The 22,993-nt window shown below is 39.3% G+C and overlaps 1 protein-coding gene across 1 annotated transcript in view; it reads right to left on the bottom strand.

The window, feature by feature from the left end:
* The window catches only part of NFAT5 (nuclear factor of activated T-cells 5, tonicity-responsive), a 40,868-nt gene that overhangs the window by 3,111 nt on the left and 14,764 nt on the right, over positions 1-22,993 (bottom strand). Inside the window, 9 exon segments of the mRNA XM_009584875.1 lie at positions 1-2,316; positions 2,820-2,968; positions 6,382-6,459; positions 7,109-7,241; positions 8,351-8,403; positions 8,574-8,708; positions 12,198-12,370; positions 14,354-14,544; positions 19,252-19,444. Coding sequence (XP_009583170.1) covers positions 1-2,316; positions 2,820-2,968; positions 6,382-6,459; positions 7,109-7,241; positions 8,351-8,403; positions 8,574-8,708; positions 12,198-12,370; positions 14,354-14,544; positions 19,252-19,444 — 3,421 coding nt within the window.

Genomic DNA, 22,993 nt, shown 5'->3' with positions numbered 1-22,993 from the left:
AGCATTCCCTTGCATTCCTGCCATGCTGTTTTGAGAAGAGTACATAGGAGACTGCTGCAGCTCTTGCTGGCTCATGCTATTCTGCAAGGCAGACATGGAAGCTGAAGAGATGAAGAGGGTGACTTGTTGCTCTTGAGAACTTGGTGACCCTTGGACCAACTGAATCTGGGGTGAGTTATGGAAGATGGCTGGCTGCTGTGCTTCAGCCTGGTTGGATCCAGGATTCTGAAGAGAAGACACCGTAGTCTGACTCTGGAATTGCATGGGCTGCTGCTCCTGGTTCATTGATGCCATGTTAGTCTGTGGATGAAAAATGGACTGGCCTTGTTGCTCCTGATTGGTAACTGGGTTTTGATTTGGATTGAAAATCATGTTCTGCTTTTGAGAAGCAATTGTACTCATTGCATTTTGATTACTGAACATCATGTTCTGCTGTTGCTGCTGCTGCTGTTCTTGAGATGGAGGACTACTCTGAATAGCAACTATTGAATGCTGAGGCTGGAAGATAGCTCCTTGTTGGTTCTGGGGAATCGAACTGGACTGGATGGAGCCTAATGACACTTGAGACTGAAACAAACCTTGCTGAGCAGGCTGAGTCTGGGGCTGTTCTTGGGGAAGCATAGAACTCTGGATATGAGATATCTGTGTCTGCTGCTGGAAGGAAGTCTGCTGTTCAGTGTTTGTTCCTGTCTGAAGAGGAGAAATGGAATTTGGGCTTGTAAAGAATGACATCTGTTCTTCCTGAGTTGCAGCATTGCTCATTGAACTCTGGGAAAGGAACATGTTGGCAGACTGCTGGTCTTGAGGAACTGAAGAGCTCTGTAATACACCCATGGTGTTCTGCGAGTGGAACATTGGAGGCTGCAGTTGGTCTGAGGAATTAGTACTGGTCTGGTTGTGGACAATGGAATTTGGACTGTGAAAAATAGAGCCTTGTGCTTCCTGTGATATATTTTGAGCATCACCAATAGGATTCTGAGAGTGAAAAAGCTGAGCTTGTGAATGTGGAGACTGCTGCATAAAGCTTCCCGACTGAATAGACATGATTTCTCCGCCTTGCTGGAACAGACCACCTCCTTGTTGTTGAGTTCCGCTTGCCTGAACAGTCATCATGTTTTTGGTAGATGAAAAGATACTAACTTGAGATTGACTTTCTCCACTATGCTGCATTTGAACCATGGTCTGAAATACAGTACTTTGCATCTGTTTACTCTGACCTGAAGCTTCTTCTCCGTCTGCAGAATTTGATGCCTGAAACATAGTAGGTCCATTGTTGGAGACCTGCTGCTGAGCAGTAGGTGTAGTCTCACTTCCAGAAACACCAGGAGATGAAGAGAATAATTCACACTGCATTTGCATGTCTTCGCTTGTTGATAACCCACTCATTATGTGAGAAGCCTGCTGGTAAACAGGTGACTGTTGGAGGGCTCCATTCCCTGAAGTTGTTGAAGAGAACAAATCAGACTGCATCTGTGTTGCAGCCTGGCAAATGTTTTGTTGGATTCCTATCACCATTGCTGCAGAAGTCTCCATTGCCTGCTGTTGCTGCTGCTGCTGTTGTTGTTGCTGCTGTTGATTGGACAACGCATTTTCAGGCTGTGAGTGAACATTTTCAGCTCGTCCAGGCAAAAGGTTCTCTGGTCTGGAATGCACAGCTGTGTCTGATGAGGAAAATATCCCAGAATTGACACTATTTTGCATCTGGCTAACTTGCTGAAAGATATCTGCATTTAGCTGATCTTGAACATCCTCACTGCTGTCTGAACCAGAAAATAAAACAGAAGATAACTGCTGTTGAGCTTCCAATACCTGTTGCACCAAGTCAACATTTCTATTGCTGCCAGTGGCAGTGTTAGTTGGAAAATTTCCAGCTTGCAGTTGCTGTATAGTGTTCTGTAACTGACTCACACCACTTGCTGATGAGAAAATACTTGATGAAATCTGTTGCTGCAATGCCTGTGCTGGTTCTGAGAGTGTAGACTGTTGTTGTGATGCATCAGTTAATTGTGACAAGGTGACTACTGTGCCATCTGATTGCAAGACTTCCCTGGTTTGGGATTCTCTTGTTTGGAACTGTGCAGCTTGCTGCAATAATGCATCACTGTTCTGCAGCTGACCCTGCGCAGAGACTGCTGAAAAGCTACCAGGCTGGGAAATGTCCTGCGTTTGGATAGTAGTTAGTGTCTCTGGATTATACACCTTCGGCTGTATTTGTTGCTGGTTTTCATTTTCAGAAGGTAAATGGGAAGCAGAAGTTGATATGCCAGACATACTGTTTTCCAATGTTTGTTGAGTTGGTCCAACCACATTTGAAGCCTGAAAAAAGCAATACATTAAGCAATTTGTAAGCTTACTCAGGTTATGCTTATAAAATTTCCACCAATCCACTATGTTCAGGAAAGATCAGACGGAAGATTTGTATGGTATCTCTCCACACACAACCGAACAAGTAAGCAAATGACTAGCAGTGGAAACGCTACTTCAAGGAAGGAGTCAAGGTACAATTTAATGAAAGCAATGCTAGAAAGTGATTAAAATAATATTCTTACAGTAATTTATTAGTTCTGCATCACAGGACAAAAAAAATCATCATAGTATCACTAACCAATCAATCTGAGTGCGGGAATAAGATAAGTTACTTTCAAAGGAAATTGTCTATTATTTTAATCATGCTCTGTGATAATATGTTTTGCCCAGACCTATCTCGGACATGACATTTTCCCTGTGCGTTACTCTTCTCCACTATTAGAGCATGGACTGATGGGTAGATGTAAATAAGACTATTAAAGCTACTGTCTTCAGATCACAATCAAACTTACCTTGAAGACAGGGGGAGATCTTTTTTCTGCACTTACTTCCATTGGAGCCACATCTTCATTCTTAATCATACTGCTTGGCATGAGTGGAGTTATCAAGGCACTAGGAAGAATGTTTACCTTCTCCAGGTTACAACCAGTGGCCTTCACTGCTGCAGTCACAAATGAAAATAAAAGAAGGGCAATGGAATGTTAACATTCACTATGCAAAGAGTGGGTTTCTAGTGGTGGGCTGCTTCCCGTTTCACTTTTCAGTCCTACCGTAAGAGGCCTCATCCTCATATAAGATGCTAATATGCAGAGAGATCATTGCAAACGTTTGAATACTTCAAATAATCCTAGAAAACCTGAAACCTTCAAAGGTTATTCTTAAGGCTAACAGCAATGCCATAATTTTGTTTTTCCCATTTCGTATCTTTCTAGACCAGGACAGCCACCCACCAACTGCTTAAACTACAAACATAAAACCTTAAGGTATCTTTCCACAGAGTATCAGATTTTAAATTTTACTGCACTTTAACTGTACAACTTCTCTATTTCATTTTGAAAAATGTCTGTTTTCAGATAACCATGTGAGCAGAGTGCTCAAAGCATTCAGCCTGTATTTTTATTCTGTTAAAGAACTAATCAAGCAAAAACTTGATAAATCTGCATGCCAGCTCTGTAGCAAGAGCAAGTTGTTATTTTGCCTTTGCAGTGCCTATTTTTTCAATTATTTTTTTAAGTAGAAAGGTGGGTTCTTAAAATGAATTACATCTTTTTAGCTTTAATTTTAATTTTTCCTGATCCACGTAAAAATATTACATAAGCTATCTGACATCTTTACTGTAAATTAAATTAATTTTCTTGATTTCAAACACTGCTAAAATTGAGCCTGAAACAAACCAATGGGAAAGCCTGTAAAAAACATAGTTCCGTAAGTACCTGTAAGTAAATTAAAGAATTAATCTTCAACATAAAGCAACAGATCTCCATGCTTTAAACAAATTTAAATCTTACAGTAACATGGCAGTAAAATTTCTGCAGTCCTTGTGTGTTTGTTCTAAGACCAAAGACTCTCTCCTGAAATGTTATTTTCTGTCTTCAGCAATAAATTCTCAGCCATCAGTATGGCAACAGTTGTCAATATACCGACAGACAAACAAACTCCTTCCCTCCTTCTGTTAACTCACAGGTTTGGGGTGGCTAGCTCCAGAAATACAAGCCCCATGACCTGCCGTGTTGGGCTGTGCTGCTGGCAGGGAATGCAATTGAGTGAGACTCTTCTAAAATACGTCTGCTTGAGGCCAGCTAGTCATACATATTTGAAGACAGCGGTCAGTATTTTTCTATACCGTAGTCACAATTTATAAGCTTTTCTCTTCTATGTGCTTAATCATGTTTTGTTCATCCGAAACACTAAAAGAATTTATCTAACTAATTAAAAAAATCCCAGTGGTACACAGATTAGATTCCGGCAATGGTATGTTTGTTCACAGTGACATATTTGGTTGGAAGAATGAAAAAAAGAAGTGAGATTAATAATGAAAAAGAAGTTTCAAAAGCAGAGAAACACTGTTGGTTTTGGTCTTTTACTGTGTTTTTGTAATACACTTAGTTTAGAACTTCTGAATAGTTACCATCTTACCAAGGCATACACACCCTCCTTCCCTTTTCACCCAAAGCTGGAAACTGAAACCATCATTAGCCACTTAAAAACAACACTCCAGCACTACTTCAATGTTAGAAGGCAAAGACCTGAACTACATGGTTGTCCACCCCCCCACCCCCCCAATCTTCCTCAAGTTTTACAAAACAGCTTAGAATTATAGATTTGTTGTCTTGAAACGTAACTTGTCATTGAAGTCTGTCAAATCTGCAGACTCTTAATACGTTAGAGCTAAGAATCTGTAATGGCTTTGGGAGGCCACGGTTTGGTTTTTTACATATGCAGATGTTGTAATAGAAATTATTTTAATGAATATTCACAGATACCCGAGACAAAGATTAAAATTGCCTGTGATGGGAAGAGAAAGGCCCTGTAGCTCAATACGTAACTGTACATGTCCCTGGCAGCAACAGTTCGTTCTATTTGGCCAGGGCTGCTGGAAATGATGCCACTCAAGAAATTATGAATTCTACGATTTTGCTCCCAGTGAAAGGAAACAGGAAGGAAGTAGCATCCCACTGGATCCCCACCTGGTCTTTATCATTTCAGGACAGTGAGAAAGGACAGGCTGGGACATATGCAGGGACAAAGTACGTAAAGCAGACAAAATTGTCTGACCCCTGGTTCATGATCAATCTAGAGTAGAATAGGTACAGGAATGAACCGTCAAAAAAGAGCTGGCTAGCAGAAAACCCACACAAGACAGTAAATTAAGATTTATAGTGTAAATTAAATGGAGGACATGAAGCAACAGAAATAGCACGTTGTGTTCTTATGAACAGCAGATGTTCTCCTGAAGCAGCTGGTATCTTCCCTTGGTTAAGCCTCCATACTAAATTAGATGGACGTCAGGCTTGCCCTGATACATTAGTTACTATATTTCTCATCTTTTTAATCTTGCTACTAGAAGTCTTGCCAGTCCTTTTATCAGCTTGTTTCATTGCCCTAAATATTTCTGCATATTTCTCCCCAAAATATTCTCTGCAGGTTTAAACTCATCATACCTTGTATTATCCTCCCCAACAAGTTGTAAAGTCAACTTGTAAATATATCCCCTGCCAAGACCAAGCTATTAACTTAAAACATGAGCTTCGTGATTTTAACCTGAAGCTATGGATTCCTATCAAACTTGTGATCACATTGTTAATTTGCTTACCTTTCAACCTGCTTTCACCAGAGCAGGCTATGGAAATTTCCATTAACCTTTGTATACTACCATAGTTCTAACAATCAACTAAGAAACATTTCCTTCCTCTACTTTATTTCAATATTGGAAGGATCAATTCACTTCATACTTAAAAACAGGCAAACCTAAAACTTGCTCCCTTGGAACAAAATGATGAACTTTGCATGGACAGAATGGTCAGGAAAAAAAACCTCACTGAAGAGAGTAAGCTGAAATTGCCAGAATTAGAATTCATAACTAGACCCACTGAAAGCAGTCTTATAAAACCACTGGACAGCTTCTGAAAAATACCAAGTTGGCACGTTTGTGTTTTTCAGTACCCCGTTTTTCCTTCACCACCAGCTTTATGTGTGTTTTTGCTTAAATTAACAGTACAGTTTTTAAATCCTTTGTATTAACTGCTACCTTAGGCTTCTTTCTTTTTCTCCTTCCCTTGCAAGCATATTAAATGAAGATTAGACTGCAGGGCCTGAGGCATGAAAACAAAATTTTAATTTTTTTTTTTTTTTTGCGAAGTTTTTGTTCTATACTAGCTCATGTTAAAATATACTTAGAAGAATACAGTTATAAAGTAAAATATTCGGAATCAGAAAACAACCCTCACTGTAAGAATATGCCCAGATTTTATAAGCACAGACTTATCTTCACAGGACGTCTGATTCATTCCTCCAAATTTGGGCAGGAATTTATAGTTAAATTATTAACAACAATGATAAGAATCAATTTAGTACCTTTTATAGCCTCTTCAAAAGAACAATGTTGGGCTGGGCTGGAGATTTCCTTCTTCACATTAACATTGAGAGTACCAGCTGTCGAGACAAAACACGTTGAAAACTTCCTTATGTTAAAACAACAAACAAGCAAAAAAAAACAAAGCAAAGCAAAACAGTTACTTATACCTTAAAGAAATTAAGGTTCTTTGAAACCCAGAGAAACATTCTGAGTTGTACATAAACTTTCTGTTTGTGGCTGTGAATGCACCAATGATCACAGTGCACAAAATATCATTTTCACTTCCAAAAATGAAAGAGCCAGTCAATAATTGCACTGTGTACTGTAATATAGATAAATAAAAATACATGATATGGTCAAACTTCAACATTCCTTAGGATAAAGCTTGGTGCTATTTTTCGGTTGTATTTCGCGCACTGTATGTAGTATGTCTACTTTTTTTCCTGCTCAGCCTCATTTTGAACCTTATACTAGAAATGGATGCTACTTTATAAGAACAGCTGTCTCCATGCAGCTGAAACTTGAGCTACCTGCCACGTAAGTGAGAAAAGCCAAGCCTTTAGATTTTATTATTTAACAATTGCAAACCTCACCAGCAAGAGGAGTTTTAAAAGATCCATGTTACTTAACATTTCTGTTGTATGGACTAAATACTATGAAATCAGAAATGAGATCCTTAGCAGGTAAAACTGTCCATTCCTTCCCCCCGATTTCTATTCTACATACATGTATCTGGAGTGTATGTAAATGGTTGCACATCGTGTGATCTTCCAGCATTGGTCACCACATATATTCCCACAGAAACAGCTGAGGTTATTTGCTGGTCATGATATGGTGGCACCTTCACAATAAGGTGATTCTGCAATGCAAAAATAATGTAAAGAAATCACATTAGAAACCTTACTTCATTACTATTGACCTTAATCGTATTTACATCCATCAAAACAAAGAACCAGACTGATAAAACACCACAAAAACCAAAGACGTGATCAAGTTACACTTTCAGTAACTAACTTGTGCTAGAAGAGAGATTTGTATAATCTGCCTGTATGATGTTCATTGGCAACTTACAGCTTAAATAAAAGGTGAAGAAAGGAAAGACATACAAAGTCCAGTACTTTAAACATAAGCTTATGCGTAACATGCCTTACTGAACTGCAATCAGTTTGCCATCAAATTCTGCTGGACTCATGAATCAGGTCTTTGTATTCAGTGAGAACAGATGGAGGATGCAGTTTCATGTTACACTTAAGCGGATTTAACACTGAGCAGACATCAAAAAATAGGCTTGCAATCATTCATCAACAGTGATGACTGATCTATAGGCTGTCTATTCCCCAACTATCTATCCCACTAGAAGTGAGTAATCATTTCTACCAGCACATGTATGGAATACTGCTTTCAGAGGTGGGAGCAAGATGACATTTGTCAGACATCATTTACGTCTAAACCTCTCTAATTTCAGCCCAATAGTCCACAAAGACACTTAGTTGTGTCAAAAAGAATAAACAAATAATTTGAAAACATTTCAAAGTGGAACAGAAATTCAGCCAGGTATATAGACGATGGCATTCACACAACATATTTCTACTCAGTAGTAATCTAATGTGTCCTTAGGAAAGGTACTGGAAAAACTGTATTAGGCCTTTTAATTACATTGTATGTAAGGGCAAAGACGCAAAGACTTGCTCACCAAGTTCATATACCACACTCCTACTGTGGTATCTAAGTTCTCAATTAGAAATCGTACAATTATACTTGTGTAAACCCAAAACAATGATATTCTACCAGACTCACTAAAGAACTTATTTGAAGAAGAGGAATATTATTTCTATAAATGCACAGGAAGAGGGAAAGGCTTATTCGATTTTTCTTTGGAAACAGAGTCAGAGTCTTTTTTTTGTGATAATAATGATAATAATGATAATAATGATAATAATGATAATAATGATAATAATACAGAAGTACCTGATGAAATAATTCCATGTCTATTTCAGCTTCTGCCTTCCAAGAATTCTCATCTAAATGAAAGTTAAAAAACATAATTTATTGCACATCCATATAAAGCAATTTATTTTAGTGCCTTTGATTCTGCTTCTCAGCTTGTTCTCTACAACTAAACTTTATAAACCAACATAAACCCAAACATGCTCTCTTCAGCACCCCAAGCCATTACTGCTTTCACACTAACCAGAAACATTCTCTTGGAAAATCACTTTTGTTCCCTTTAGAAAGTTCTTGCCAATCAGAAAAACTTCCTCTTCACCCTTCACTGAACAACTGTGCAGACTTTTCTTTAGGATCTCTGGAACTCCTGCTGGTTGAGCTGCAATTGAAAAAACACATAGTTTGAAATCAAGAAAATATCAACATCCAAAGCAAAAAGCTTTTACTTACAGGGTTATAAAGGAAAGAACAAAATTCCTGAGCTTCTTCCTTTACCACATCATTCATGACAAAACTTTTCAGAAGATAACCATTTCTATTATTTCCTCACTAAATGTAATGACCTCATAAAAATCACACTTAGGTAAATGATCCATTAATAATCTTTTCCCTTTTCTCCTGCATTTATTAAATCTTCAAAACAAAACTTTCACTATTTGAGCTAAAGCTCAAGAAGTGTTCAGGAGAGAAGAAAATTTGGTTCTGTAACTTCCTGGCATAGAGAGCGATAAACAAATGCATCAGCCCTTAGATACAGCTGAAGCACACCTTCAAATTTATCCTTAAGCTCATAAAAACATTTTTTATGAAGGTTATTTTGTTCTGCTATGCAAAAGGGTAGAAGTAGGAATTCCCATTTTACCTGGGTTTTTTACAGATTTTTTTTTTTATATGACATAGCTTTCTGGCTGGTGCAAGAACTAACCCAGGGCTTTGAGCAACCTGATCTAGTGGAAGTAGTCCCTGCCCATGGCAGGGGAGTTGGAACTAGATGGTCTTTAAGGTCCTTTCCAACCCAAACCGTTCTATGATTCTATGGCTTTCTAAACCTATATACTTTAGCTAATACAAATCCTTGCAAGAGTTGCATCTCTGCAGTTGGGGATTATAGCAATTTATATCCTACAAACTAGCAAAGACAATGCGGCTTACAGATACGCATCCCTGGAAACCTCTGCCTCTCAGCCAGTGATTCAGATGATGATTTATATAACACATATTACAGACTGTCTTTGGTGCAAACTATTTCTGTGCTTCTTAAAGCATAAATCAAATAAGACCATGTGCGTTAAATGAAAATGAGCACCAAAGACAATTTAAATATAGACATACATTTTAAAACAATCTATTTTGACTTTGACATATTTATTATGTTATAAAATAATCCCAGTTTCTAATAAAGGTTTCTCAACCCCCTTTTCTATTCACCATAAAATCCTAGTGGCATAAGCTTGTACTTGTGCTTTGCACTTACATGGCCCACTTTTGGTGTTTAACAACAGTGTTCTCTGGGCTTACTACACAGAAGAACATACAAGCTGTAACACTCCAAATTATTTAATGACCTTTCAGAAAGGATTTTTCTACAGCTATTGCAGTGGGTTCCTAGGCAACCACTACGCAACTAATAAATATGCTCAAGGCACATGAACTTCTGAAAAGAGTAACTGGATTCAGGTTTGCTACCAAGTTAACAAAGCCTATTTAAAACGTAGACCTTAAATAAAGGGCCTGCACCTACCTAATGCCCTTCCTATGGTTTCAGGAACCTAACTGCAACTTTGACAGCAATATTAGTTATAAAACAGAACATAAATAGGCTCTGTTGAGTGAATATGTAAACCTTATCATAAGAAGGTACAGTACACATCTGTAACAAGATGTATGTAGCAAACAAACCAGATGTAATGTGCTGGAGAAGATGATTTATATAAACAAATAACTTAATAAACAACAAAATTTTATGCCATATTGATCAGCCAGTATACGTGTACCAGCACTATTTGGTTGGCTAAGGTGTACTGCAAGTCACCACAACTTCGGGGTAAGTTAAGACAGCAGAAGCACAGGATCCTGGAAAGCAAGCCTGGAAAGAGCCTCAAGAATTCCTCTCTCAACCTTTACATCATGATCAGTTTTACCCACATCATTCCTCAAAGACACAAGTCTAACCAGAGTATTTTGTTTCTTTGTTTCAGACTTCCAGCAATAGAGAGGCTACAAAATTCCTGGGCAATCTCTTAGTAACTTACACAATTAGGAAGATTTTCTTACCAACCGACCAAAACCCAGCTTGCTAAAAACTAAACCAACTTACTCCTCACTGTATTTTTTTTAGAACTTTATTTATTGAAGGATAATTTTTATTCCCTTCTTTCCTCCTACCTTTCTTCTAATGTCCCTTAGCATGCCATCGCTCTCATATATTCTGCTTTTTGCTCACTGCCCATATCTCAAAACATTGCTGCTAGTGTTACGGGCATAAATGGGTGCATTCAACAAACAAAGAATGAAGACCACATATTTCTAGCAAATGTACTTAGTATTTTCCAACAACATAAATGCATAAATCTGAGAACTCCACCAGTTTCAAAAAACACTGGAAAAAGAAAGATTTAGCAAAAAGTGGCAGGAGGAGAAAAAAAGAGGGACAGGAACACCTCAAGCTGAGCTTTCTGGAAGAGCACCCCAAACGTCAAACTATTGCCTAAAGCAAAGAACATGGCTGAAGGGAGAAGGAGAGTCCTCCCCTACATCAGCAGTGACGCCTCTTTGGTTACCAGCCTTTTCAGGGTTTCCGCAGGGTTCCTGCTCTCCCTAATTCTTGCAAAGGGATCCTCTGTGAGAGCAGAACACTCGAAGGAGAGACAGGCTACACGGCACAGCTGCCGAATCGCCTGTTGCCTGCAGCACTGGAATCACATGGCGATATCTGATGTGGAAGCTCACATGTTTTTAATTATCTCCTCTTCCAATCTGTTCTTTCACTGGCAACAAAGCTGCAGTTTCTGACAAGTTGAATAGGAGCCCTGACACAATAGGTACTGACAGTGTTTAGAAAAAAGAAAAAACCCCAAAACAATAACTTCTTTTTATACAACGGAAAGAGCACAACACAAGCGCCCAGGAGCTTGCATAATCATACTATGTTCCACACACAGAGAAAAAGCTTTCCTATCATCTTGTTTGTCAAGAAGTATCAATAATCCCATCAACAGCTGTATTAAACACATTTCCCCATCTCTTCTCTTTGACAGATGAGCAGAATTCCCCATAAGTCACTACAAACTGTATACGCACAGACGGCCCCTGATGTACTGCAGCCTCCTCTGATTTCATTTTCCCTGTTGTCCAGTATAGCCTAACCAGTCAATGCAGCCATCTGTGCTCAGTGCTAAACAGAGCATTTTAATAAACAGCTATAAAAAGTTTCATTCTTGCACTGAACCAGAACAGATTCAGCCTCTGGCCCAACGAACTACCATGACTGTAAAGAGCCATGCTTACTAACTTATTAGAAGTCCTTTCTATCACTGAAAGTTGGTAGATGAAGCAACTGAATGCAGAAGAGATTAAAACCTGTATCAAAAAAGTCATACTGTAAGTTCAAAGCAATCATGACAAAAATTCTGACCTTTTAAAAGGCAAACATTCATTTAATAACAGTTATAACTACTTTTAAATACTGGTCAGTCATTTAACTAACACCCCACCCCAAATAAAAATCAATCCATGTGATCTTAGCCATAGCAATTCTGAAATATTCACAGATTAACATTGGGGTTTTTTTTTCCCCCCAAGGGCATTTTATGGCAATCACACTAAAATCCAGAGTCCTCTAATACCAACTTTTTATTTTGATACTTACTGCACAAAATTGGGGAAGAAGGTGTCTGAAGAGTCAAAGTTGAACCATCTTTGCGAGTGATGTTAACACGAAATACCAGCCTAGCACGTGTGCTTTTTTTCTTGGAACCAGCAATCCCTATCCTAGCTTCAACATCAGCATTTCTCAGCTTCAGTATTCCCACGCAATCAACCCTAACAACACAAAATATTTGAGAGTTTAATAGAGTTTAAGAAGTTCAGCATCTTTAATAATTTTTTGACTAGTTACATAAGCCACAAAGTCAAAACTCTTGAAGTAATTACTGAAATATTACTGATCTTTTTTTTTAATTTACATGAAATCTCTGTATGACCTCTCTCGTTATATACCCCAGTTTTCAATTCATCCCTACATAATTTGGATGATGAATCATGGGAGGAAGGAATGTGAAAGTAGTATGAATAAAACAGAAAATGCAATGTAACAAAGTAATTCTGATAAGCATTCAATTTATAATCACAGATCTTCATTCTTCCATTCCTGGGGCTAGATCTGGGTTTGTAAGATTATTACTACAAAATATTCTGCATTCACTTAAAGCAGTAGTAGAAGAAAACTTACTGTAGTCATATTATTTTTTATGCTCAGTGGAACTTGGAAGTGATAGATACGTCATACCATAACAGTGGTCCTATGGGAAATGTATACAGGGCCAGGGTGAGAGAGTGATGCAGTGCTAACGTTCAGAAAGACATGCTAGATGCAAAATTATTTCAAGCAAAAAACAAAAAAAAACCCCAAACATAGCCTGATGTGTTAAGAAGAAGAATATTGTAAATTTACCAGGAACTTAGGCCCTACATCCAAAAAGTACAGGGACCACCTGATACCTAATTTGAGTAGAACAAATTTTTGTGCTGCATCAGGGCCAACAAGCAACAGCTAGGGAGCAGAGAGGAGGGCAGAGTGGGATTCAGAAGGTGGCACTGGCATTACCATCAATAGAGAGGTGCTACAGCATCACTGAAACACTAGGAAGATTTCTTTTGAGACATCAAGATATCTTTTGAGAAAACAGCCTAGGCAAAACTTTCCTTCCTAGATAATTCCAAATTCATCTTTCTAGTACCTCTACACTTATATGGTTTTACATTAACACTTGAAGACAATTACAAAATTATTCTCTAAGAGGCAGTTTCCAAACTTATCATGGGAATATATTTTATATTAAAAAAATCAAATTGAGTCAGTCTATTAGCAAACTGTATTATCCTGCTTAAGAAGTGGACACTGTAAATTGAAGAAGCGTTTCTTCTCTTGAAACAACACAAGCTTCGAAGTAAAGAGTGGCAGCTTTCAACCACATACCCATTAAAAGACATTCTACTGAAAATAATACTTTGAAAGAAGATCACTCCCTTTCTCTATATTAAGGTATATGTGAAAAACTTATTAGGGAATCGCTTATATTTAAAGTTTCTTGGGAGATCTAAACCACACAGCCAGATGAGGCCACTTGCTCAAAAGTCTACTGCAGTTAACTACTGCCATCAGACAGAGCACACCCCTTCTCAGCAGTGGCTGTGCTCTGCCTACACGCATCTGTAAACTGTATCCAAAACGTCGCCTGTACTTGACCAGACAAGCTCTGTAAAGACAGCAAAGCAGGAGGCTTCCGTGACAAAGGACTATCTGGTGAAAATGACCAAAATGGAGCAAGCGAAGCAGGAGAGGAGAAAAGCCAGAGTTTAGACTCACTATCCACAACTCCCAGCCTTTTGGGCCTAAAGGGATCTGAAGATGCCAATATTCTCCTTCCCTCTTCTGATTAGCAATTCTGTACTTGTTAACAAGACAAGACAACCAGCAGAACCAGTGACCAGTTTATAGTTCACGTAATGCTTGAATACGCACATTATTGTTCATACAGAACATGAAACTAATGTAACAAAGTTAATTGATAAAGTTTTAGGAAAGACCAGATTAAGCATTTAGTATAATAAACACAAACTGAGAATGCAATTTAGAAGTTTTTCGTATACATGTAGCTTCACTAAGCGCCTGGTGTGTGCCAAGATGTTCCAGACTTTTCATTACCAACCAATCCAATCAAAAAAGGAAAATCAGTTTCTGAAAACAAGCTAATAAGTTAAAATGTTTAAAAAAAAAAAAAAAAAAAAAGAAAAGCTACTCACGCAAGTGTCATATTGTTGCTCGGGTCCAGTCCGACCTCAATAACAGTAGTCCCCTCTATATCCACTTCTTTACAGGGAGTAGTGTTTCTCCCAGTAACTCTGCAGGCCTGGTAGAACCCGTGCGGCTTCACTCGACCGGAGTCGTTACCCACGAATACCTGCAGCACCACCGGCTCATTGTGACCTTCCAGCTGAAACACAGCGATACAAATTAAATATTTCAATTGGCCAGCAATGCCTCTTAACTAAAGCAGGAAACACTTTATGCAGCTGAATTTGAAGTGAATCTGCTCCCAGTGTTGCTGGAAACAATCCTAAGGGAAGAAACAACAAACATTTTTCATCTAGTTTGTAAACAAGATGCTAATTTTTTTTATCTTTCGTCATTTGTTCTTCCATTACAAGACAAGTCAGTCATTTAATAAACAGGTGAAATTTTTTTTTAAATTATTATTATTATGAATCTTTTCTTTTTAAACCACCTTGAATCCTACCTATCTTCACACAGAATTATCCAAAGTCCAACTTTCAGGTCTCTTTCTTACTCTCACCCCAATGGCGACTATTTCCCCATCTCTTCCCAGGATCCTCCTTCCCCCCCAGCATCTACACCCACCAGTCAGCTGAGAAAGAGAACATTTGCTGTGGCTGGTTCCAAAGTTGATGAGAATTTGTTGGTCAGTACGTGCATGCCCATCAATCAATTAGCACGCTACACTTCTGGGATCCCATCTGCATGCCAGCCACACCTTGCAATCTTTGTGAAACCAGATTAAAATTGTCTAACACTTGCAAAACCGCTGGATGAGTCAGAACAGGATGAGAAGGAAAGCAGAGGGAGGAATAGGATGAACGACTGTATGGTCCAATCATGCAAACCTAGTTTTCCTTCAGACACCAAAATAAAAATAAAAAATGGCAACTTAACATCTCCTACTTAAAGTTTGTGAACAGTGTTAGGATTCACTGAAACACTTAATAATTAAAAGCAGGTCAGACATACATTTCATACAATGATTTAACAGTCCTCCTGCAATCCAGTGTGCAAGCCATAATTATTCCAGAACATGTTAGTGAAAAATGCATTCCTTTTTATAACATCGACATCCTAGCATGAAAGGGTTGGTGTCCTTTTAACGCTTTTTTTACTAGCAGAATCCCACTGTGGTGCTACATACTAAAAACACTCTGATGTAAAAGTAAAAAGTCTTGAAGTAAACCTGGACATTGTATTATGAAGTAACCTCTCTTATTCTTTTTAGGTAATAGAAGAAAAACACTCCAAGTAAAAAGAAACACTAGATTGCTGCCGAATTCCCAGGCCAGAGACAGAAATTCTTTGCCACAGCATTCTAGGAGGAGATATACCAAGTATTTTTAATGTTTTCATTAAGCCACAATTGTTGCTAGAGGATTTCTGGAGGACAATGTTATGTTTCATTCTAGGCCTGGAAGCCCAGTCAATACTTGCAGAAAGAAGCTCAATCTTTATTAGTACGGAGATGCAAATGAAAGCACAATCCTCCAAAGGATCTCTTAAGGGATTAGACACTTCGAAAATTTAGTTCTGCAGTTCTTAGCAAGTTTGAAAAAAGAAAAGAAAAAAAAAAAAAATCAGCAAATAGTAATAAAATCATAGTACCTTCCTCATGTCCAAAAGGAGCAATTAGCTGACAGCGGGTAGGTGGGTTATGACTGTGATGGATGGCCAAAGCCAAAAGATTTCTGGAGGTGGCCTAGTACAGGCTCCCACGTATGAACCATGGGCTAACAGGTATAGCTCATATCAAGGACCTCAAAAGCCAAGACCGCACAAATAAACAAGTGACCATGAAAACAGCCAATGAGAGGACTTAATTTCACCAGGTGGTCAAAAGGATGTGGGGAGTAAAGGGTACTCTCATATTCTACCATTGAATCTCTTTTACATGGAAAGCTGAATGAACAGTCTTTGTGTCATGTCACCAAGGTCTCCTTGGCTAGAAACAGCATCTCCACAGCTAGCCAGTGTTGTTTTTCTTTCCTGGTGTTCTTGTTAGAAGAAGATATGAAAGGTGTGTAAGAGCATCTCTCATCATCTGGATGGTAACTGCTCCCGCTTTGCAATACTGTTAGCAAGAAAACAATAAAATCTGCTACTGATGGCTTGAATACCTCCGCTGACGCTTTGCATTTAGGATAATCTTTCTTTTGCCAGACAAGTCACTTGACTGAGGTTTGTTTATACAAATGTAATGTTGCATATTGATTGTAGACTCCCTAATTCTAAGTCATCAAGTAACATGGTTTTCTTCAAAGGGCTACAGAACCTGCTTCTCCTCCTCAGTCTGCTTAAGAGTGACACATCTGGTTGCCCATCACGGGTGCTGCCAGAAGAGAGCAAGCACCAGATCTCTACTGAACTAGCAACATTTTTACACTATTCTTCCCCATCTTTAAAACACATCTCAAAAAACCCAAACAAAACAAAAAAGCCCTTTTGTCCTCTAGATATTTTTTCCCACTAGCTCAGATTTCCTGGAGATCCACTGACTCATTTTGTCTGTCCAACCCCAGCAGACTTTTATATGCAGAGTATGAACTAGTTTGCCTATTGGTAAAGCAAGCTTGAGTTTCCAGGAACTCAGTAACACGAGACTCTTCCAAACAGAATTTTCACTGATGGGTGCTAACGGGTAACTGGGAAAGGAATGAAAAGGAATTCAGATGAACAAAGGCCCATTAAGAAAATTCACATAAATGAGCACTAAATCACCATAGCAACAGAACTATATGAATGAATTCTTTTCTTATGAAACTTTACTGGATTTCTACCTTACTCAGGAGGACTGAGTGAAGTGTTGGAGATGTTTCTAACACAGTTAACAGGACTTTAAAGATAAGTATACGTCTATACTCTGTCAGCAGTAGTCAGCAGAAATTTTAAGTGCTGTATCATAAACAAACATTTCTCTGTGGACCTGGTAAACTAGTTTGGATTGAGAACTGCTTTGCTGCTTTCTCAAAGTGGCATAACTAATAAAAAGTATGAAAGGAAGTATCTTTTATCTTTCTTATTTGTATGATAACAAATATAGTTGTCTACTCTCTCGACCTGCTGGCCACACTCCTCCCAATATAACCAGGATGCCGTTTGCCTTAGTTCTGAGTGTGCAATGCTGGCTTGTATTCAGTTCGGTGTCCACTCTCACATTCACACTGTGGCCGCTGCAACTTTTGTGATGATATTTGACATCAGTTCTTCTGTTTGACTCTGTGTAAGTCAAGTACAGCATTACTCCTGGTAAGCCTTTCTACCATGTGCATTAGGAAACCTTCACAACCACAGTCCTAAAGTTTAGACTGCTTCTACCAGGCTATGTAGCCATCCTTGCAGATGGACAGATGGCTGAAACCTTTCACGATGAGAGAGGTCTGTGAGCAGGAAACTCCTGTTAGCTACCTATAGAAAGCATCACCTATTACCTTCTCAGTCAGGCAGTCTGTAACAGATACCAAAACATTATCCCTGAGCTTCCTTCCTCCTCTGATCTCAACAGGCCAGTCTCCCAATTTCATGCTGGAGGTCTGTGCAGTCAGGGAGCTCCTTATGATACACAATGTCCTGTCTTCTTTCTGAACAGCTGCTGCACATCCATGACTGCACTCCAGCCATGTACGCTACCCCAAGTCTCTGCGATTCCAGTCAAGTCACAGTCCTGTGACTACATGAGGGAAGAAACAAGACCTGCAAATTCACACTCTGTGCGTTAGTGTGCAGTCACTGGAGAGCAGCCTCTGAATGTTCTCCCTTTTGAGCAGGCATGTGAAAGACCTCTTTGTAGCCTTCTTCCTCATGTTTCTCCTCCATTTGTAGCTCCTCCTTCCCTTCTGGGCTTTGGTCCCCATCCTCTGACGAACTTACAGTAAAGCCCTGCTCACCAGGCTGGCAAGCCTGATCACCAACAATTTCTCCCCTCTTTGAGCAAGGTGAATTAGATCAGTCGTCCTTTTCTCCCCTCCGAATGAAGCAAGATGAACAAAGAAGCTAAATGCTTGCTGGAGAAACCAGCTCTGCAGCCAGGCCCTGGATCCCTGACTGCATCTGCTCTATCCAGATCCTTCCCCTTGATCAGAAGGATTGAGGACACCATTCAGTCCTGTGTAACACTCATCCCTGTCTCAGAGCAAGTGACCATCAACACCTAAACTTTAAGGCAGGAAAGTCTATACAGGAAACAGGCTGCATTTGTTAAGTGTGCATACAGCTGCTTCCTCTTTTCTTTCCCCCATTCTCCAGTTCTACTAATCCACATACACTTCACTACTGTTAACCATACTGAGCAGGTACGTCCCATAAAGTACACCTCAGTTAGATCTTTATGACTCTACTTCGAAGACAGACACTGGATATGTGGATTCAGATACTTCTTATTTAAAAAAAAAAAAACAAAAACAAACAAAAAAAACAAACAACAAAAAACAACCCCACTTCTAATTTATTTTTTTAAATGAAACCTAGTTTTATGTCCTTACCAGTAAGGCATAATGATGACCCACTGTCATCAGCAATCAAACAGTTACAGCATTTCACTGTGCTAGTTCTGTATGCTTGAAGTGACTATCTATTTACACAGTTCGTATATAATTGTAGTCTAACAGGACGGACATGTATCACAGATTATATATCACTGCCTTGATACAAAACTTCCTTCTCCTGTAACTTTGTGATGCAAATAGACTTCTTGTTACCTGCTAGAAGAGATACAGTACAGTCTCTACAGCAAAGAGACTGCAAAGTCTCCCCCATTCCCTTTAAAAATAGAGATTCTAGGCCTATTTGAACTGAACCAGCTCCCATTCTACTAAAGCATCCCTTGGAAAGGAGTCCCCGTATCACCTAACACTGAGCAGCCTACCTTTACCGTTGGAAAGCCTTGCTGTGTCCGGTCTTTTACTGACCCTCGGCTGCCTTCAGTCAGATAACGAGCCCTGTGCTGGGTTTCCGGCTGTACCACTATCTTCAGTTCCTTCCCCTCACTCTTGGTTGGATACTGACCACACAACATTGGGGTCTTCTTCCCTCCAGCTCCTTTCTGGTTCTCTGATGCTCTGGGAAGTCAAAGCAGACCATTAAAAAGATGTTATAAGCAACTCCCCAATAAAAACAAACTAAATCACAGAAAAGCTAAAAAGATAAAGAGTGTATATTAACGGATAGAAGAGTTATAGTTGAGAGCAAACTTTGGAATTCTCTTTCTGACAGAGAAGGAAACCTGCAGGATGAAGAGGAACGGTGCTTCCCTGCCTCCTCCATCCAGTGCAAATAGGAACTGCTTTTCAGAGAGTAAACATAAAGGAAGGGAAAAGCAATTAGCATTAAACTATGTTAACAAACAGAAGGCGGCTCATAATCTGCTTTTTCATAGTATATGATACAGCCTGATATTATCTGAATAAGCTGTTTTGCTTCTGTAACAAATATACATATGTACACACACACACTGAATGGATTTAAGGTTAAATGATACTTCTTTAAATAGGAAAACAGCCTCATGCCTGTCTCCGCCTGAACTTGCATATCCATGCAAACTCAAATACTAATTTCCGTCAAAACAGATTGATAAATTTATGTTAAAAACAAATTAGTTATTGTAAAAAGCTCTGATGCATTGCAATTGCACCAATCTCCCAATTGCACCAATTTTAAATCTGCAGTGTATGCAAAAAGACTGTTTCTTTCCAGGTGCGTACCTTAAGATGTACTGTATCTTGTGTTCAGTTCCATAATTAAAACCTGAATGAAGAAGCCCTCCAAAGTATAACATCATGTGATCAATTCTGTGTTCACTTTAAAGCACAATGGAAAATAAATCTTGATCTTATACAGAGCAGGTTTGTGTGATGATCCTGAACTGAAGGCTAATAAACCCATTTAACACTAGCAAATGTAAACAAGCCATGGCAAACCGTACAGGCAGAAAGAGGGCTCCAGGAGTTCATGGAGAATGTAATATTCTTTTTTACTACCAAAAAGTAGTTTCTGCAACAGCCTGGCCCAGCACTTTTCCTACAGAAGGGCCTTCTGCTACCCCAGGGAAGGTCGGGCACTTTGCCCCCCGATTCCACCACACCTCATACCCCTGAAAGTCCTATTTGTCACGCTCTTATTTCTACTAAACCTTCCAAAACCTTTTAACATACGTAACAAAGGGTTAACACAGACACTGCTGAGCTGTTATGAGGTCTGTGCTTTGTATGAATTTCATTCATGTTTTTCTGTTTGTGGTTAGCCACTTCACCATGGGACTGCCCGCTCATCCAACCGAGCCCGGGTCGGACGCCCAGCGCGCGTCCCTGAGCAGCCCTGGCTGCCTGGCACGCTTGTCTTCAACCCAGTAACAGCAGAGAGGCAGGATCCAGAGAGTATAGAAGACTGCGAGAGTACCATCTTTCTGCCAAGGAATCCTGATTACTCTGCCACAGTCTAGTCAAACAGGCTGTTTAAAAAAATAAAAACGCTATGTAAAAACACACCTTCTTTTAGGAAAATAAAAGGGACAAAATTCTTCTCAATGTAGCATATACAAAACCTGCGATAGACTAAATAAACTGTAATTAACACCACTATGCTCTTCGCTTCTGTACAAGTTAAGCAAAACCCCTAACCAAATTCAAGCTGGTTAGATAATCACTTTCTCTATTCTTCCTGTCAGGACGTTACTCCAATGGATTTTCAACGAAAGCCTTCTCTTTTTCTTACTCAAAAATTTACATCACACAGCTACAATCTCTTAGCTTCCCACAGGGAACGCGGGAAGGAACGCTGAGCAGCCTCAGCTACTGCGACCACCACCACGTTATTCAAAAGGCTGTGCTAGGGCCCCGTGCCTCCTGCACCTCAGTTCGGCTGGGCACTGTAACGTCATGGCAGAACACTCCATGTGAAGACATCACACGGATTGCTTAGTCTGACCTTATCATGCTTTCCAGCTCCATAAATCAATACAGGAGACTGAGATATTATCGAATTTTGAAGGGAAGCGTTAGAGGCAGCCACCAAAATGAATTCACTTTTAATACTCAAAATGTGAAGTTTTAGCAGTGTGACATTAACACTTTCGCCTCTCCAACACAACTCTGCCTTTTCCTGACGTTTCATCACTCTTAAAACCCAAGCTACCTTAATTGTCAACATACTAATATTTTATACATTGTCATATTTATGTGAAGAGATGCTGCCTAACAACTATTTTGAAAGTTTTCCCTCTAGAAACCTAAAGTAATCATTACTTTCAATCAGATTAGCTGAACTTGAAAGCAATTGTAAAGCCTTCACCAGAACTTCTCATTGGTCTTTCTTCTCAAATTATGAGGTTATCTCATTTATACACTCTTTTAACTTAGTTTATTTGTAATACTAATATCCATGCACATACAAATAGTGAAATATTTCATACACACCCATTTATTTATTAGCTTAATTGTTACCAGACAACGTCTCCTCAAAGCTAGCACTTCTTTTCTAAAACAGAAATATAAGTGGCCAACCCCATGATTCTATTAAAACAGATTTCATGAGTTAAAAGTTTGCTTGGTCCTGCACTGGCATCAGGGCTGTTCCCAGTGAAGACCTGAAAGTGAAAGCGAGATCACGCATGTCGGAAATCTGAGACTCTGCCCTACATCACCGTCAATTCCTCCGTTTCTAAAAAGGCTTTCACAAATTCCAACAGTTTCCACAGGAATATCTTCTTTTTCTTCCTAGCTTTTAAAGACAACTGACTAGAAGTCTCTTTTGAGGTAAATGCTATTTCCACTTCACAAATTAGCAAGGGTGCTTTCCTTGCTCTTTTCTTAAAGCCAAAAGTAATGAACTCCCTTGGCTGAACTCCATCAGGCTGGAAAGTTAAAAAAAAAGTCACTACTGTGACCTAGATTTGTAATGCTAAATCTCCATATTCCAACTGCAAAATTAAGTTTTCTAACAGCTTGGCCATTTCTTATCCCAGAGCTTTTATTTAAAGGGACAAATCTGTTATGCAAGAGTTTTGCTGCCGTTCAATCTAGCCTGTATACGACACATCTGGAAAAAAATCACACTTATCTACCCCTGCGTTCACAGAGTATTGCCGACAGTACCGATGAACGTTCACTGGTTAGCCCCTAATATTTTAGGGAATGTTATAGTCTTGTGATCTTTTAGATTGAGAACATACATGTTGTTCCAGAGTTTACTAAATCTCCCCTTTCTGTCCAGAGATCACATTTACAGTCACACAGTTCTTGCCTTTCGATAAAGTTTCTTCCCTTTGTAAGGGAGAGCCTGACCTCCTTTGTGCTCGGTGGAGGTCGTTTCCTAGTTCCAAGCAGCTGCTTTACATATGCTAATTTGCTTCTTTGGGTCTACCATGTACTAATGTTTTACTCTATTATCAATTTCAGTTGGTGAAAAGGAGAGATGCCGGACAACTGCAGCCAAGCTTAGAGTGGTTGTTGTAAGGAGAGACCAGAAGACCCAGAGGTCCGAGGAGACAGGAGCGGACGGCAGAGCCAACGCTCCTGGTACCAACCAGCTCGGCTTTTCCTGGTGCAGAACCCAGGCCAGCACACTCTGGAGAGTTTCTCAGAATCACTTTCTCATAGTGAAATTTTAAGTAT

The sequence above is a fragment of the Fulmarus glacialis genome, unplaced genomic scaffold (assembly GCF_000690835.1).
Source record: "Fulmarus glacialis isolate BGI_N327 unplaced genomic scaffold, ASM69083v1 scaffold2209, whole genome shotgun sequence".
Classification (NCBI taxonomy): domain Eukaryota; kingdom Metazoa; phylum Chordata; class Aves; order Procellariiformes; family Procellariidae; genus Fulmarus; species Fulmarus glacialis.
The sequence above is the reverse complement of the archived record's forward strand: the minus strand, read 5'-3'. Positions and strand labels throughout refer to the sequence as shown.